The following is a 16598-nucleotide window of genomic DNA, read 5'->3' on the forward strand; positions in this document are numbered from 1 at the left end:
GCAGATATTGAGATGAACCAGACTGAATTGAGTTACAGTAGTCCAGTCTTGAAAGTACTAATGAACACACAAGTGTTTTAGTGGCATGAACTGAAAGATATTTGCGAATTGAGCTGATGCGCCGCAGCTCAAGATATGCAGTCTTGCATATGTTCCTGATATGTTGGTGCAATGTGAGAGTACTGTCCAGATTAACGCCTAGGTTTTGTACTGATTGTGTGAAATTAATGTTGGTGTTGCTGATATTATTGTTTGAGGTAAAGGATGTGAATGAGAAAGTCTTTGTGTTGTGATCAGAATGGCCTCAGTTTTATCATCATTCAGCTGCAGCTTGTTACATGTCATTCTTGATTTCACATCAGAAATGCATCTCTCTACACCTTGGACAGTAGCATCAACTTCAGTTGGGTGGCTAGATCTGTATATTTGGGTGTCATCAGCGTACAATTGGGGAGACACTGGATGATGATCTATGACACTTGAGAGCGACTGAGTGTATAGAATGAAGAGAACAGGTCCAAGAACAGACCCCTGTGGAACACCACAACATAGATCAACTGGGTTGGAGTGTATTTTCAGTTTGCAGATTTGTGTCATGTCGACCAAGTAGGACTTGAACCACAGTAAGGCTGGATCATGAATGCCAAATACATGCTGGAGATGGTGAAGTAATATATCATGGTCTATTGTGTCAAATGCTGCAGACAAATCAAGGAGGGTGAGGACTGTAATCTTTCTGCTATCCAACGCAGAGAGAATGTCATTAACTACTTTTAGAAGAGTAGTTTCAGTACTGTGGCAAGGGCAATATGCAAATTGTACATTGCTAAAAAGACTGTTTGAATTCAGGTGAGATACAAGCTGGGATAGAACAACCTTTTCTATGATTTTTTTATATGAATGGGAGATTAGAAACTGGGCGGTAGTTCTTTAAATCGTTATAGTCTAGTGTTGGTTTCTTCAGCAGAGGCTTTAAAATGGCAGTTTTGAAAAATGATGGGAATTTCCTTGGATGAGAGAGACGTATTAATAACATCAGTTAGTAAAGGCAATACTGGATCTAAGCACTCAAGCAGCAGTGATGTTGAAATTGGATCAAGTTCACATGACTTTGGTGCACTCTTCATCAGGATTGTACATACAAAATCCATAGAGACAGGTTCAAATGCTGCTAATGGTTGCGGCTCATATTCTGTATCCCAGCTGTATGGTGACGATGAGTCATTTGAAATTGTGGTGTCAAGCGTATCTCTAATGGTTTGTACTTTGTCATGGAAGAAATTTGCAAACATGTTGGGAAGGTCGACTGGAGAGAAGGTAGTGGGAAGTGGTGTAGATTTGTTCCTTGACATTAGCTTGTTAGTAATCTCAAAGAGCTCTTTGCAGCTGAACTTTCCATGATCTTAGTAGTGAAGTGGGCTGATTTTGCTGCATGGACTATATTTGTGACATTCTTCTTAGCGGCTTCATAGATTTGCTTATGAATAGTGAATCTGGTAGAAAGCCAAAGCCTCTCAGCTTTACGGCGGTCTCTTTTAGCAGTGAGAAGCTGGTCCCAAACACAGCTGTACAATGGAGAACACTTTTGAATTGATACTCTGTACTTGGTAGCTGGGGCATGTTTGTCAAGCAATGAACGCAGGCAGTTATTGAGTTGTTCTGCTGTAGGAGGTAAGCAAGTTGTTAGGTTTGCTTGGATGTCGTGCATTTGTTTGGTTTTATTTATCATTTGATATAGGTAATTCATTTCCTTATTAAACAAGCCCCTTCAATGATGATGCCTTCATTAATGAAGATATATAGATTCCACAGACTAATTTAAAAACAAAAATGAAGACTTTGTTTTACAAAAACCTCTTTATAAACATCCCAACTTGACCTATGTCACAACAGCATTTTCTGAAAACCTAATGAAAATTTCCAAAATATCAACAACTTCATTTCTTGAACATACGAAGAAAAAGAACAATTGTCCTTGAATTCAATTTTCAGTAAATAGTAAGTATTTTTAACAAAAAACATGAGAACAGTCAGGCAGGCCAAATCTCTACCCTCAGTCATGGACAAAGGTAAAGCACACAACATAGATAAACATAACAGCCTTGAACAGATGAGCTTCACCATAACAAGCAACAAAGCCTTTTACTGTTTAGCTATACTTCTTTAAAATTAGCTACATTGTCATATGTGGTATGTACAATATTCAGCAGTCTGAGCAGTACCAGACACAACAGTCTGAGCATTACCAGTTACAGCAGTCTGAGCAGTTCTAGTCACAGCAGTGTGAGCAGTACCAGTTACAGAACTTTGAGCAGTACCAGCTACATCAGTCTGAGTAGTACTAGTTACAGCAGTTTGAGAAGTACCAGCTAAGCAGTCTGAGCAGTACTAGTCCCAACAGTTTGAGCAGTACCAGTTACAACAGCTGAGCAGTATTATTTACAACAGTCTGAGCAGTACCTATCACAGCAGTTTGAGCAATAACAGTTACAACAGCTGAGCAGTATGATTTACAACAGTCTGAGCAGTACCTGTCACATCAGTTTGAGCAGTACCAGTTATAGCAGCTGAAAGTGACTAGTGTATATACCATTGTAATTCTGCTGACCAGTAAGATTGCAAAATATACATCATATTTGACAGTACTCAGTGTCAGTTTCACATTTCTGAAGTTCACTTCACATGTACTTTTAGCAAGATGCTAGCAGTGTAAATGCTTCTTACAATGGAAATATAATTTGTACTGACAATTTGCTAAGATATGCTTAAATCAATGGCTAACACGCCAGGCTCATTTATTCTATTGCCAGCAACCACTCAAGTCTGATACAGTAAAGGTGACTAGGCAGGAACTCACAGAGTTTTCACTGCTTTCTTTATAATCACATTTATCAGACTCTGGTAGCAGAAATAAGTTGCATTTTGGAATGGTTGTGATGATGGGTTTATTGTTTGGGCATATGTGTAGAAGAAAGAGCAGTCCCTAGGTCATCTTACGGTTGAATTCTAGACATTCTGGAGAAGAAGTCTGGTGTATAATATTCCAGGACACCTGCTATGAGAAACTCTGATTAATATTAGACTTCATCACAAGGCTTCATAGTTTTGACTATCTATATGTACCATACATCTAGAGGGAGGGTCACATTCATGTTGTCACTATTGGTAACCTTTCCATTGAAGTACAGAATTAAAAGAGTGACAAAAATTCAGTTTTTGGAGCCCATTAACTTCCTCCTGATCCTTAAGACATCCCTTTGTGAACTATGATGTTGTTTCTTTTTGTTATCACTCGACCCAATTTAGATTTGCGTTTAAACATGTATCTTTACTTTAATTCCAGGTGTTAGGGTTCTAGCAGATGTTTGTGAGGATGATTTACCTGTGATTGACTTCCTTAACAACTACCTGCAGTTCATTTTGGACAGCTGCTGCCATGAAAATCCTGACTTCTACCTTCAAACACATCAGTTTTTGTCTGAGCTGGAAAAGGCTTATCGTACAGCAGAATCTCAAGCCTCGTTTATTTTAGTCCCATTTCTGAGGTCCCTGTTGATGCTGATATCAGAAACTTTGTTCACCTCAGCATCTAGTGATATCTGTAAGGTTGCTGTGGAAAAAGAATTTGTTACATCACCTCATGTTAAATCCCAGTTGAAGATTCTAGTGTCAAATTTAACGCCAATGCAGGAGCTCACATTAGAACTGGAATCAGCTGTGACTAGGGCTGTTGTGGCTAGAGACCATTCTCTTTTGACAGACCAGATAAACACCAATTCACTAGTCAAACAAACTGAGCAGATCTGGAAGTCACTGAAATTGTGCCGAGAACCACTAACATTTGTCATGACAGCAGTGGAAAATAAAGGGAGATCAGAAGAATGCTTTTTTCACAGAGCATCATTATCTGTAGGAGCTGTATGCGCAGGTAGTATCGAACTTACAATTGTAATGTGTGAAGTGTATGTACAGGTAGTATCAAATCTTACAATTGTAGTGTGTGAAGTGTATGTACAGGTAGTATCGAACTTACAATTGTAGTGTGTGAAGTGTATGTACAGGTAGTATTGAACTTACAATTGTAGTGTGTGAAGTGTATGTACATGTAGTATCGAGTCTTACAATTGTAGTGTGTGAAGTGTATGTACATGTAGTATCGAATCTTACAATTGTAGTGTGTGAAGTGTATGTACAGGTAGTATCGAACTTACAATTGTAGTGTGTGAAGTGTATGTACAGGTAGTATTGAACTTACAATTGTAGTGTGTGAAGTGTATGTACATGTAGTATCGAGTCTTACAATTGTAGTGTGTGAAGTGTATGTACAGGTAGTATCGAATCTTACAATTGTAGTGTGTGAAGTATATGTACATGTAGTATCGAGTCTTACAATTGTTGTGTGTGAAGTGTATGTACAGGTAGTATCGAATCTTACAATTTTAGTGTGTGAAGTGTATGTACAGGTAGTATCGAGTCTTACAATTGTAGTGTGTGAAGTGTATGTACAGGTAGTATCGAATCTTACAATTGTAGTGTGTGAAGTGTATGTACAGGTAGTATCGAACTTACAATTGTAGTGTGTGAAGTGTATGTACATGTAGTATCGAGTCTTACAATTGTAGTGTGTGAAGTGTATGTACAGGTAGTATCGAACTTACAATTGTAGTGTGTGAAGTGTATGTACATGTAGTATCGAGTCTTACAATCGTAGTGTGTGAAGTGTATGTACAGGTAGTATCGAATCTTACAATTTTAGTGTGTGAAGTGTATGTACATGTAGTATCGAGTCTTACAATTGTAGTGTGTGATGTGTATGTACAGGTAGTATCGAATCTTACAATTGTAGTGTGTGAAGTGTATGTACAGGTAGTATCGAACTTACAATTGTAGTGTGTGAAGTGTATGTACAGGTAGTATCGAACTTACAATTGTAGTGTGTGAAGTGTATGTACAGGTAGTATCGAACTTACAATTGTAGTGTGTGAAGTGTATGTACAGGTAGTATCGAACTTACAGTTGTAGTGTGTGAAGTGTATGTACATGTAGTATCGAGTCTTACAATTGTAGTGTGTGAAGTGTATGTACAGGTAGTATCGAATCTTACAATTTTAGTGTGTGAAGTGTATGTACATGTAGTATCGAATCTTACAATTGTAGTGTGTGAAGTGTATGTACAGGTAGTATCGAATCTTACAATTGTAGTGTGTGAAGTGTATGTACAGGTAGTATCGAATCTTACAATTGTAGTGTGTGAAGTGTATGTACATGTAGTATCGAGTCTTACAATTGTAGTGTGTGAAGTGTATGTACAGGTAGTATCGAATCTTACAATTTTAGTGTGTGAAGTGTATGTACATGTGGTATCGAGTCTTACAATTGTAGTGTGTGAAGTGTATGTACAGGTAGTATCGAATCTTACAATTTTAGTGTGTGAAGTGTATGTACATGTAGTATCGAGTCTTACAATTGTAGTGTGTGAAGTGTATGTACAGGTAGTATCGAACTTACAATTGTAGTGTGTGAAGTGTATGTACAGGTAGTATCGAATCTTACAATTGTAGTGTGTGAAGTGTATGTACAGGTAGTATCGAATCTTACAATTGTAGTGTGTGAAGTGTATGTACAGGTAGTATCGAATCTTACAATTTTAGTATGTGAAGTGTATGTACATGTAGTATCGAGTCTTACAATTGTAGTGTGTGAAGTGTATGTACAGGTAGTATCGAACTTACAATTGTAGTGTGTGAAGTGTATGTACAGGTAGTATCAAACTTACAATTGTAGTGTGTGAAGTGTATGTACAGGTAGTATCGAGTCTTACAATTGTAGTGTGTGAAGTGTATGTACAGGTAGTATCAACTTACAATTGTAGTGTGTGAAGTGTATGTACATGTAGTATCGAGTCTTACAATTGTAGTGTGTGAAGTGTATGTACAGGTAGTATCGAATCTTACAATTTTAGTGTGTGATGTGTATGTACATGTAGTATCGAGTCTTACAATTGTAGTGTGTGAAGTGTATGTACAGGTAGTATCAAATCTTACAATTGTAGTGTGTGAAGTGTATGTACATGTAGTATCGAGTCTTACAATTGTAGTGTGTGAAGTGTATGTACAGGTAGTATCGAATCTTACAATTTTAGTGTGTGAAGTGTATGTACATGTAGTATCGAATCTTACAATTGTAGTGTGTGAAGTGTATGTACATGTAGTATCGAGTTTTACAATTGTAGTGTGTGAAGTGTATGTACAGGTAGTATCGAATCTTACAATTTTAGTGTGTGAAGTGTATGTACATGTAGTATCGAATCTTACAATTGTATTGTGTGAAGTGTATGTACAGGTAGTATCGAATCTTACAATTTTAGTGTGTTTGAAGTGTATGTACAGGTAGTATCGAATCTTACAATTGTAGTGTGTGAAGTGTATGTACAGGTAGTATCGAATCTTACAATGATAGTGTATGAAGTGCATTATTGACTACAAGTGTGTGCATGATACTTTATAAAATGAAGTTATGTATTTAGCTATCTGGTGAATGCATGGTCAAGATTAGGTAATAGATAGTACTAGTGTCAATGAGTATTGTGTAGTACTAGTGTCAATGAGTATTGTTTAGTACAAGTGTCAATGAGTATCGTTTAGTACTAGTGTCAATAAGTGTTTAGTACTAGTGTCAATGAGTTGTTTAGTACTAGTGTCAATGAGTTGTTTAGTACTAGTGTCAATGAGTATTGTTTAGTACTAGTGTCAGTGAGTATTGTTGACTGATTCAAACATATGCAATATTTATATAAAATATTAAACAGTGTCCATCTTTTAGACTTTTAATATACTTGAACAATTTTTCATTCATATCGCTTCAATGTTTGCAGTGTGGCAAGTTTATAGTGATGTCGAGCACTATAACATCATGACGCAGACATATAGCATGATGTCCCACTCAGTCGCATTATCCTGACAGAAGGCCAACCAGTCCTAACAATAACCTCTCAATGCTGAGCGCTGAGCGAGGGAGCTGTTAGTACCATTTTCATAATTATCTGGTATGACTCGGCCTCAGTTCAAAACCTGCCACCTCCCACATCTGAGGAGGTATATTTAACCACTTTGGGCACTGGAGCGGTCCCATCAATATATCATTGCATCATTACTTTTGCTGTACTGATACACATATTGATACAAGAGATATATTGATACAAGAGATGGTTAATCAATACAAAACAATACTTACCGTGTGCAAGTTAATTTAGTCTTCAGCAGTCATGAATAGTTATTATTAGTTTACCTTGTTATTCTTTAATTTTAGAATTCATCTGAGTCATCATTAATTTTGCAGTTACAGGCACTCATTTTTAGAAATGAAATAGACTAGTGAGAATAATCGCTGCTGTCTACAAATCAACATGTGACATGGTTTGTAACCCCCACCCCCATTCCATGCTAATTATCTTAACCCAGCAATAGGATACATTCCAAATGGGTTCCACAAGTGTAATGAAGTACTTTACTGTTCATTTAACAACCACTTTTACACCAAATTTCTAGGGGCTCCAATCAGCTGAGTGGTTTAAAGCACTCGCTGTTACAGATCATTGCCATTTCACCTCTGTCTGCATGGGTTAGTCTCGGGTTAGGCCAATGTGGGCATGTGAGAAAGCTTGCCAGTAGCTTCTCGTGGGTCAGTGTTTCTTTCAGGGGTTTTCCCGGGTTTTTCTTCCTCCACCATTTATACTGGCTGCCTATCTCGTGCTGAAAAATGGCATTAAACCCCACAACAACAACAGTAGCAATGAAATTTCTATGTTGAATTGTATTGTGTCTGCTATGGTTGATATGAAAGCTACACTACTGCTGTATCACACAGTGAAATATGTTACACTGAACTCTCGTTGGTGGTTATTACTTGTTCCAGTCCTGATTAAACAGTGACCACCAATCAGAAATTAATATAGCTTATTCCCTTTGACAAACAGGAAATGTTGACAAAACAACAGAAAAAGTTTGCACAAAAAGTAATTAATTGATATGTAAAGTATTTAAACACAGGGTGTGCAACTGCATTAATCATGCAAAAATTTTATGAATTTGTGAACTTGGAGAACAGTGATGTGCTACTCCTGCAAATAAGTTGAAAGTTCCACATAGGAAAACACGCTCTGCGAAGTATACAATTTTTATTCAAATGCAAAGATAGAAGACTTCATATGGATGGCTAATAAAATTAGCCATTGTGGTAATAATATAGGTTACAGAACATGAACCGTAAGCAGTCACTGTCAGATCTTTATGTATAACAGTAAAAATCAGATTTTAATCAGATTGTTTGAATCTTCCATGAACTTAAAGGAAGTTTTACAAAATGTGTGTTTAAAATACGGGTTACCTAGTAAACCTGAAGTGTCTGATTCCCAGCATGGTTCATGATGGTTTTGTGTGTGTGATTAGGATTTTTAACGTAGCTTTAACAATTTTTCAGTCATACTGCTACAATGTTTGCAGTGTGGCAGTTTATAGTGATGTCTAGCACTGGGGTATCATGCTGCAGACATGTAGCATGATGTCCCACCCAGTCACATTATCCTGACATCAGGCCAACCAGTCCTAACACTAACCTCTTAATGCTGAGCACTTAGCAAGGCAGCTGTTAGTACCATTTTTGTAAGTCTTTGATATGACTCAGCTGGGGTCCGAACCCATGACCTCTGGCTTCTGAGGCAGATGCCCTAACCACTAGTCACCAGAGTGGTATGATGGTTTTGTTTGGCAAATACTGGCTCATGATAATACTAATGATGATAATTTTTAAAGTTACGAAGAATATTGGATTATTTGAGCTGTGATAATGGAGATACCAGTGAGTGATTTTGAGCTCAAAAATGGTGTTAAATACGAGTCATATGTACATTTTGGCTGGACAAAATGGACAGCATGATGATCAGTCTCCCTTTCAGCAGTATTTCAGAATTAAAGAATAGTGAGCCTAATTAAAATACAACCAATTAAAAGTAGATTGGAATTTTCATTTTTTTTTCTCCATTGGCCCTGCAGATCATATCCTACAAAACCACATAAAAGTATCAGGGTTAAGATAAACTGAATAATAAAAGATATAAAATGAAAAATTAAAAAGTAAAGCTATTTATTTGATTACCTCTCTGCACAAGCAGACTATGGTATCGTAAACCCTAATACAGCACTATGAAACAGATTTTGCATAGTAGTCAATAAACTACTGATTCAAGAAAGTAAGTTTACGCAAGTGAAAATCCTTCTTTGGAGCAGATCTATGCAAAAGATAATAACTGTGAGCTCTTGGAAAATTTTACAAAATAGTCATAAAGATCAGGTTCCGAACATATTGACAAAGCTAGTTATGCCTAATGCCCTTTTTGAAGGAAGCAGAACAGTATTCTTACACAGATAAGGAACAGAGTAAAACTATGCTCAGAAATGATTAACAGATTTTTGCTTATACGACTAGAGGTGACATATTCTAAAGATTTCGATTTCATTAGAGCTCTAGAAAGTGGAGCATGAAGAAAGAGAGACAAATATTGAAGTGTTAGGTAAATACTGATCTATGACTATTTCTTCCTCTCCCTCCATTGTTTTCTACTTCACCCTAGTTTTGGCAACAAATGGGAGGTCCCCCTTAAAATAAAATCCTGCAAGCATCTCTTCTTAAATTGTAATGTTGAAATTTCTCTTTTTATGCAGACTCTATATATTTAACCATGAACTTGCCAATGGATTAAATAAAATTAGCACAATATCATTGAGGGGGCATATTTTAAACTGCTTGTTGATCACCTTGTGTAAATTTTTAAAAAGAATTTTAGAATAGAATTGGGTGTTGTTCTAACAAGTACCTGTGGCTGCAGCAGTCTTTTGCATCTGCAGTATGTACAATGTGAGAGATTATGTTGATATTGATCCTCATTCCCTTGTCCAGATTTGTTCCAGATGAGATTTTCTTTGCACAAGGAAATTCCAAGTTTAAGTAAGTATTGGAAATACAACCAGTATGTCAACATACATAACAGGACACCACCTGACTTCCAAAGATGGAGAGATCGTCAAGATCATATGTGTGTTGATATGTATTATATCGTAGGCTGTGTATGGTAAATTGTATTGATACATAACACAGGTGTATCGTTTCACCCCTACTAATTACCATCCATTATTCTTAAAGCTCTGTCTCAGACTTGGATATCTTTAGTAATACTGTTAATGTAACAGTTTTATGGCTCATGTTAGCTAAACTACCATTCATGTTTGGTCTCATGCACTTTCAGGTAGATTTTTGTGGTCATTGTGGCAGGGATCCAGCACAGAGGAGCTGGTACATGCAGGACTTTGGTCTATCTGCACAGGAATGTCTGGCGTTGTAATGCAAATCCCTCGTCACCGAGCCAAGAAAATCCTGGACCAACTGAAGAAACAGAAGGCATTGCGTAAAGAACTTGACAAGCTTTTAACACTGTGGGTCCAAGATGCGTATTGGTCCTACACCAAAATGGTGCTTAACTCCCCTAATAATGGTGTCACATAGTACGTTACAGAAATGTTTTCACAGTGTGACTTGGGAACTATGTAACCTAGTTGACTTAGATTCAGTGTCATATAGTGTGTACAAGAAAATATGTCACACAGCATATGCTGCCAAAGAAATGACATATATTGTGATACATAATTTGCCTCAGAAGTTGCTGTTTAGGCAAAAATGTCATAGAACATTACTGCATATTATACCATAGAAATCATGTTCCTTAAAAGTGTTGCATAAACATAGTGACATACACTGTTACTGTAATTCATACAGAGCTTTGCATTGTGGGTATAATGACTCCTAATTATATTATTTAAAATATTATTTGCAAGTCTGATATCATGGTTAGCACTTTTATATAGAACAAAAAGCTCCACACAGAACTAACAAAGGGGAACTCACAAACAGCAAAAAAAGGAACTCACAAACATGTTTTACATTGATTACCATGAAATTTCTCCAGTGTGGTACTCATTTTCAGAAACATTTGCAGGATTTCTTAACATTCTGAAAATGATTAGTAGGATTGGGTGCAATTGTTACACTCTGAGTCGTTGGTGGTAATATTTGATTTTATTAGTGGAAACATTGGTTTGAAACAAATGTGCCAGTATCAGCTTGATATATTTTAAATATTTATCACATAAAAAATTTGCGTGCAAAAATATCTGAAAAAGACTCCTTAAAGATTAATGATTTATCTTTGAAAAAGATAAGACTTAGACACCATACAAAAGGCTCTATTAATAATATGTATTTACATTTATATAGATTTGCCTGCTGCCAGTAAACTGGAAGAATCAGCCAGTTTATGCACTTAAAGCTGAATAACATTAATCAGTGTGCAACAAAAACAAGTTATCAGTTTGTGTGTTGTTTGTGTGTGTGTGTGTGTGTGTATGCATGCATGTGTATGTGTGTGTGACTATATACAGAATTACACAAGATTTGGAAGCTGGTATTGATTGGGAACAACCCTTCATTGTAATGACCTCTTTTTTGCTGTATTTATCACTACAGCAGCTGCTGTTTATTCCAGTGACCTTTACTGTACTTTATTTATCACTACAGCAGCCACCTTTCATTCCAATGATCTTTATTGTACCATATTTCTTTTGAATTTCTGATCCTGATTGGAACAAAAATGTAAAGGAAAAATAAAGAATGAACTCGGATTGATAATTTAAAAAAAATGTTTTGGATTTTTAATATAGCTTTTACATATTTTCAGTGATATCACTATGATGTCAGCAGTGTGGCAGTTTATAGTGATGTCTAGCACTGAGGCATCATGCCGCAGACATGTAGCATCATGTCCACCGAGTCACATTATCCTGACAACAGGCCAACCTGTCCTAATTCTAACCTCTCAAAGCTGAGTACCAAGCAAGGCAGGATCATTTTTATTAGTCTTTGGTATGACTCGGGTTCAAACCCATGCCCTCCCATATCCAAGGTGGACACTCTAACCATTTAGGCCATCAGAGCAGTTTTTAAAAAAGGGTACTAAAACCAAGTTGCAAAGTGCTTGGTATACTTTAGGAGGGACTATGTCATGCTCCAGCAAATTCTGAAGTCGGACAGTAGGCTGGTAGTCTGACAGGAATGAAAAAAATTAGCCAGTTTAAATCCAGTAGCCCCAGTAATCATATAAGGCACTTAAATATGAAACTATTAATTGCATGACTGTCCTTTTAGCTATGTCACTGACAATTACTGTCCATTTAGCAATGTCACTGACAATTACTCTCCAATCTTAAGTATTTTAGGCATGTTGTTAAGTTTTTAAAACTGTATTGTAGCCAATAGGACAATCTACATTCAGTATACTTTAGTCCATACTCAGTATTCTGGTAACCCTGGGCTACCTGAATTTAATATACAGCCGCCCAGTCCAAATATTCTGGTATACCCTTGGTTCCAGGTACAAGAGGTGTAAAACCCTATTTTCCAGTCATGCATCCTAATCAGACTGAATTATTTCAGAAGTACAGATTTTGTAAACTTTAGACTGATTACCATGACTGCAGTGAAGCAAACATCAGACAACACTAATTATACTCATTCCTGGACTTGATTATAATTAATATTATGAATAATTAAGCTGGTTACCATGACTATAGTGGAGCAAACATCAGACAACATTAAATGTACTCATTCCTGGACATGATTATAATTCATAATATGCATAACTAATCTGGTTACCATGACTATAGTGGAGCAAACATCAGACAGCATTAAATATACTCATTCCTGGACTTGATTATAATTCATAATATGCATAACTAAGCTGGTTACCATGACTATAGTGGAGCAAACATCAGACAGCATTAAATATACTCATTCCTGGACTTGATTATAATTCATAATATGCATAACTAATCTGGTTACCATGACTATAGTGGAGCAAACATCAGACAGCATTAAATATACTCATTCCTGGACTTGATTATAATTCATAATATGCATAACTAAGCTGGTTACCATGACTATAGTGGAGCAAACATCAGACAGCATTAAATATACTCATTCCTGGACTTGATTATAATTCATAATATGCATAACTAAGCTAGTTACCATGACTATAGTGGAGCAAACATCAGACAATATTAAATATACTCATTCCTGGACTTGATTATAATTCATAATATGCATAACTAAGCTGGTTACCATGACTATAGTGGAGCAAACATCAGACAGCATTAAATATACTCATTCCTGGACTTGATTTTAATTCATAATATGCATAACTAAGCTAGTTACCATGACTATAGTGGAGCAAACATCAGACAACATTAAATATACTCATTCCTGGACTTGATTATAATTAATATTATTCATAACTATGCTGATTACCATGACTCCTGTGGAGCAAACGTCAGACAGCATTAAATATACTCATTCCTGGACTTGATTATAATTAATATTATTCATAACTAAGCTGATGCATTTAATCAGAAAAGCTATTACCCGGCATGTCTACTTATATTATCTAAATACATTTTTTTGGTGGAGCTTTTAAGGAGCTTCATCAAATTGTGTCTAAAATAAATCAATTTTTTGCCTACATGTAATATTGTTACAACCCATTTCAAAAGAAAATGGCAATTTAATGGACCAATTTGGTGGTGTACATCAGTTTGTCATATCAAAGAGAGAACTGCAACATAAGTTGGTATAGCTATCATCAAGACATGTTTGCTTTCTTGAAATAATTATATTTTATTTTGTTTGCTTTCTAGACAGTTGTCTTATTTTGTTTGATAAATATACATATTTATTTCTTATTTTTTCATTTGCTTTCTAGATATATAATTATATTTATTTTGTTTGCTTTCTAGACAGTTGTCCTATTTTATTTGCTTTCTATACATATTTATTTCTTATTTTTTTGTTTACTTGCTCGATATATAGTTCTATTTTATTTTATTTGCTTTCTAGACAGATAGTTATTTGTTGCTATTTTGTTCTGTTTCTGTCTTTGAGACCTTTTCATTTTTCCGTATAGTTTGTCTTGTATGCTTGTTACTCGGCATGCATCCCTGTGTATGTTCTCTATTGTCGGATCCAACTAGAAACAACATAGATCCTGATCTACCACTGTGTAATGCTCTAGTAGATTATGGTCTGTGTGTTTTGTTCTGATTACTCCTTACAAACTCCTTACAAAGTGCATGAATCCAGTTCCTCTGACCTAGCATGCAATGGCAGATCTGCAGCCCCATTCGATGATGGCAGATCTGGGTCTATGATTCGATGGCAGGTCTGGGTCTATGATACAATGACATGTCAGGGTCTATGATATGATGGCTGGTTAGGGTCTGTGATACAATGGAAGATCTGGGTCTTTGATATGATGGCAGGTCTGGGTCTGTGATATGATGGCAGGTCTGGGTCTTTGATATGATGGCAGGTCTGGGTCTGGATATGATGGCAAGTCTGGTTCTACAATACGATGGTAGGTAGGGGTCTATGATATGATGCCAGGTAGGGTTCTATGATACAATAGCATGTCTGGGTGTATGATTTGATGGCAGGTCTGGGTCTAAGATATGATGGCTGGTCTGGGTCTATGATACAATGGCAGGTTTGTGTCTATGATGCAATGACAGGTATGGGTCTATGATATGATGGCAGGTCAGAGTCTATGATACGATGACCGCTTTGAGCCTATGCAGATTGCACCTGGATCTGACTTATAGGCAAATACATGTACTACTGGTCCCTCCTGTCATAGAAAATAAAAAATAATGAATTATAATATGTGCAAGATAGGTTTTATACAAATCTCCACAACAGAAGAAAACAAATGTTTTGTATTTCTGTTTATGGTAACTTAAAAGTATTGTAATTTTTCTTCACCATTAGAGATTATCTGTGACATCATTATCAATATCATTTTTGTCCACCATTAGAGATTGTTTGTGACATCATTATCAATGTCATTTTTGTCCACCATTAGAGATTGTTTGTGACATCATTATCAATGACAATATTTCTAGTGAAGAAAGACATATACAATAGAATATGTGTTAGTGTTGATGTAATGATAATATGCGTGTGTGTTACCTGTATATTTTACCTGTTGTAACTGTGTGTACAACTTTACATGTTGTACCTGCATGTACAACATTACCTGTTGCATACAAATGTACAACATTACCTGTTGCACCTGTATGTACATTACCTGTTGTACCTGTATGTACAACATTACCTGTTGTACCTGCATGTACAACATTACCTGTTGTACCTGTATGTACAACATTACCTGTTGTACCTGCATGGACAACATTACCTGTTGCATACATATGTACAACATTACAAATTGTACTTGCATGTACAACATTACCTGTTGTACCTGTATGTACAGCATTACCTGTTATACCTGTATATACACCTTTCAAAAACTGGTATTCATGCTGATGATGTGTGTCATTCTAACTTAACTTTCACAAAAGTATTGGGTCAAGATTTATATAAAGTTGAATATTGGTGCTAACTGAGTAACATTTATCAATCCCCTATTTACCAAGGCAGCATTGATTGGAACTAAGCGAAGATTATCATTGGATAGAAATCCAAATATTGAACTGTATATATTCAATAATCAAATTGAAAATGTTGATTCAAAAAAACTTTGCGAAGTTCAAGTTGAAAAGAATCTAGACTAGCGTGAGCAAGTGAAATACATTTGTTCTGTAGTAAACTCAAGAATTTATATTTTGCAGAGGATAAAATGTTATCTATCACTTAGCTATTGGAAGTTTTTTTTTTTACAATACCTTCATTCTTCCTCATTTAGACAACTGGTGCACCATTTTGGAAATACAACTAATAGTAATATTGAAACAATCCACAAACATCAAAAATGGGCAGAAAACATTGTCTTAATGTTTGCATAGATACACTATCAAGAAATCTTTTCTTGAAATTGGGGGGCCCAGAGTGGCCGAGTGGTCTAAAGCACTCTCTATTATGGATCACTGCCATCTCACCTGTCTGTGCCAGTTCGAGTCTCAGATTCAGCCAATGTAGGTATGTGAGAAAGCTTGCCAGTAGCTTCTCTTGGGTCGGTGGTTCTTTCTGGGGGGGGGGTGTTCTCCTGGTTCTTCCTTCACCATTAATACTGGCCGCCATGTATAACCTATCGTGTGCTGAAAAATGGCGTTAAACCCCACAACAACAACAGTTCTTGAAATTGAAATGGCTGAAATTTTGAATACAGATTAGCCTACCAAAAGTCTATATTAATGTTCAAAGTCCACATTAATATTCAAAGCAATGAATGAACTTTGTCCACAATATTTGCATCGCATGTTTCATTTTAAGTTTATAAATATTTTACTTATGCATGCTTTACTTTTTTTTAATTTTTCTTTATTTACAATAGTTTGTTCATCCTGAAGACCTCAGGGGTATATTGTATGTTAACCAGGTTACTCTCAGCAAATTTTGTATTATTATTATATACTCAATCCAATAATATTATTATTCTTGTATACTTAATCTGATGGAATATGTGTAGTGTTGAGGTATTACTAGTT

The 16598-nt window shown here is 36.1% G+C and overlaps 1 protein-coding gene across 1 annotated transcript in view; it reads left to right on the forward strand.

Annotated features, from left to right (window-relative positions):
* LOC149781655 (uncharacterized) overlaps nt 1-13898 on the forward strand; it is a 38623-nt gene extending 24725 nt beyond the window's left edge. The window contains exons 2-3 of the mRNA XM_089935729.1: nt 3344-3928; nt 10301-13898. Coding sequence (XP_089791855.1) covers nt 3344-3928; nt 10301-10557 — 842 coding nt within the window. The 3' untranslated portion in view covers nt 10558-13898. The remainder of the gene's footprint in view (nt 1-3343; nt 3929-10300) is intronic.
* Nucleotides 13899-16598: the final 2700 nt, after the last annotated feature.

This window comes from Sinohyriopsis cumingii, chromosome 15 (assembly GCF_028554795.1).
Source record: "Sinohyriopsis cumingii isolate HCF-2022 chromosome 15, ASM2855479v2, whole genome shotgun sequence".
Lineage (NCBI taxonomy): Eukaryota > Metazoa > Mollusca > Bivalvia > Unionida > Unionidae > Sinohyriopsis > Sinohyriopsis cumingii.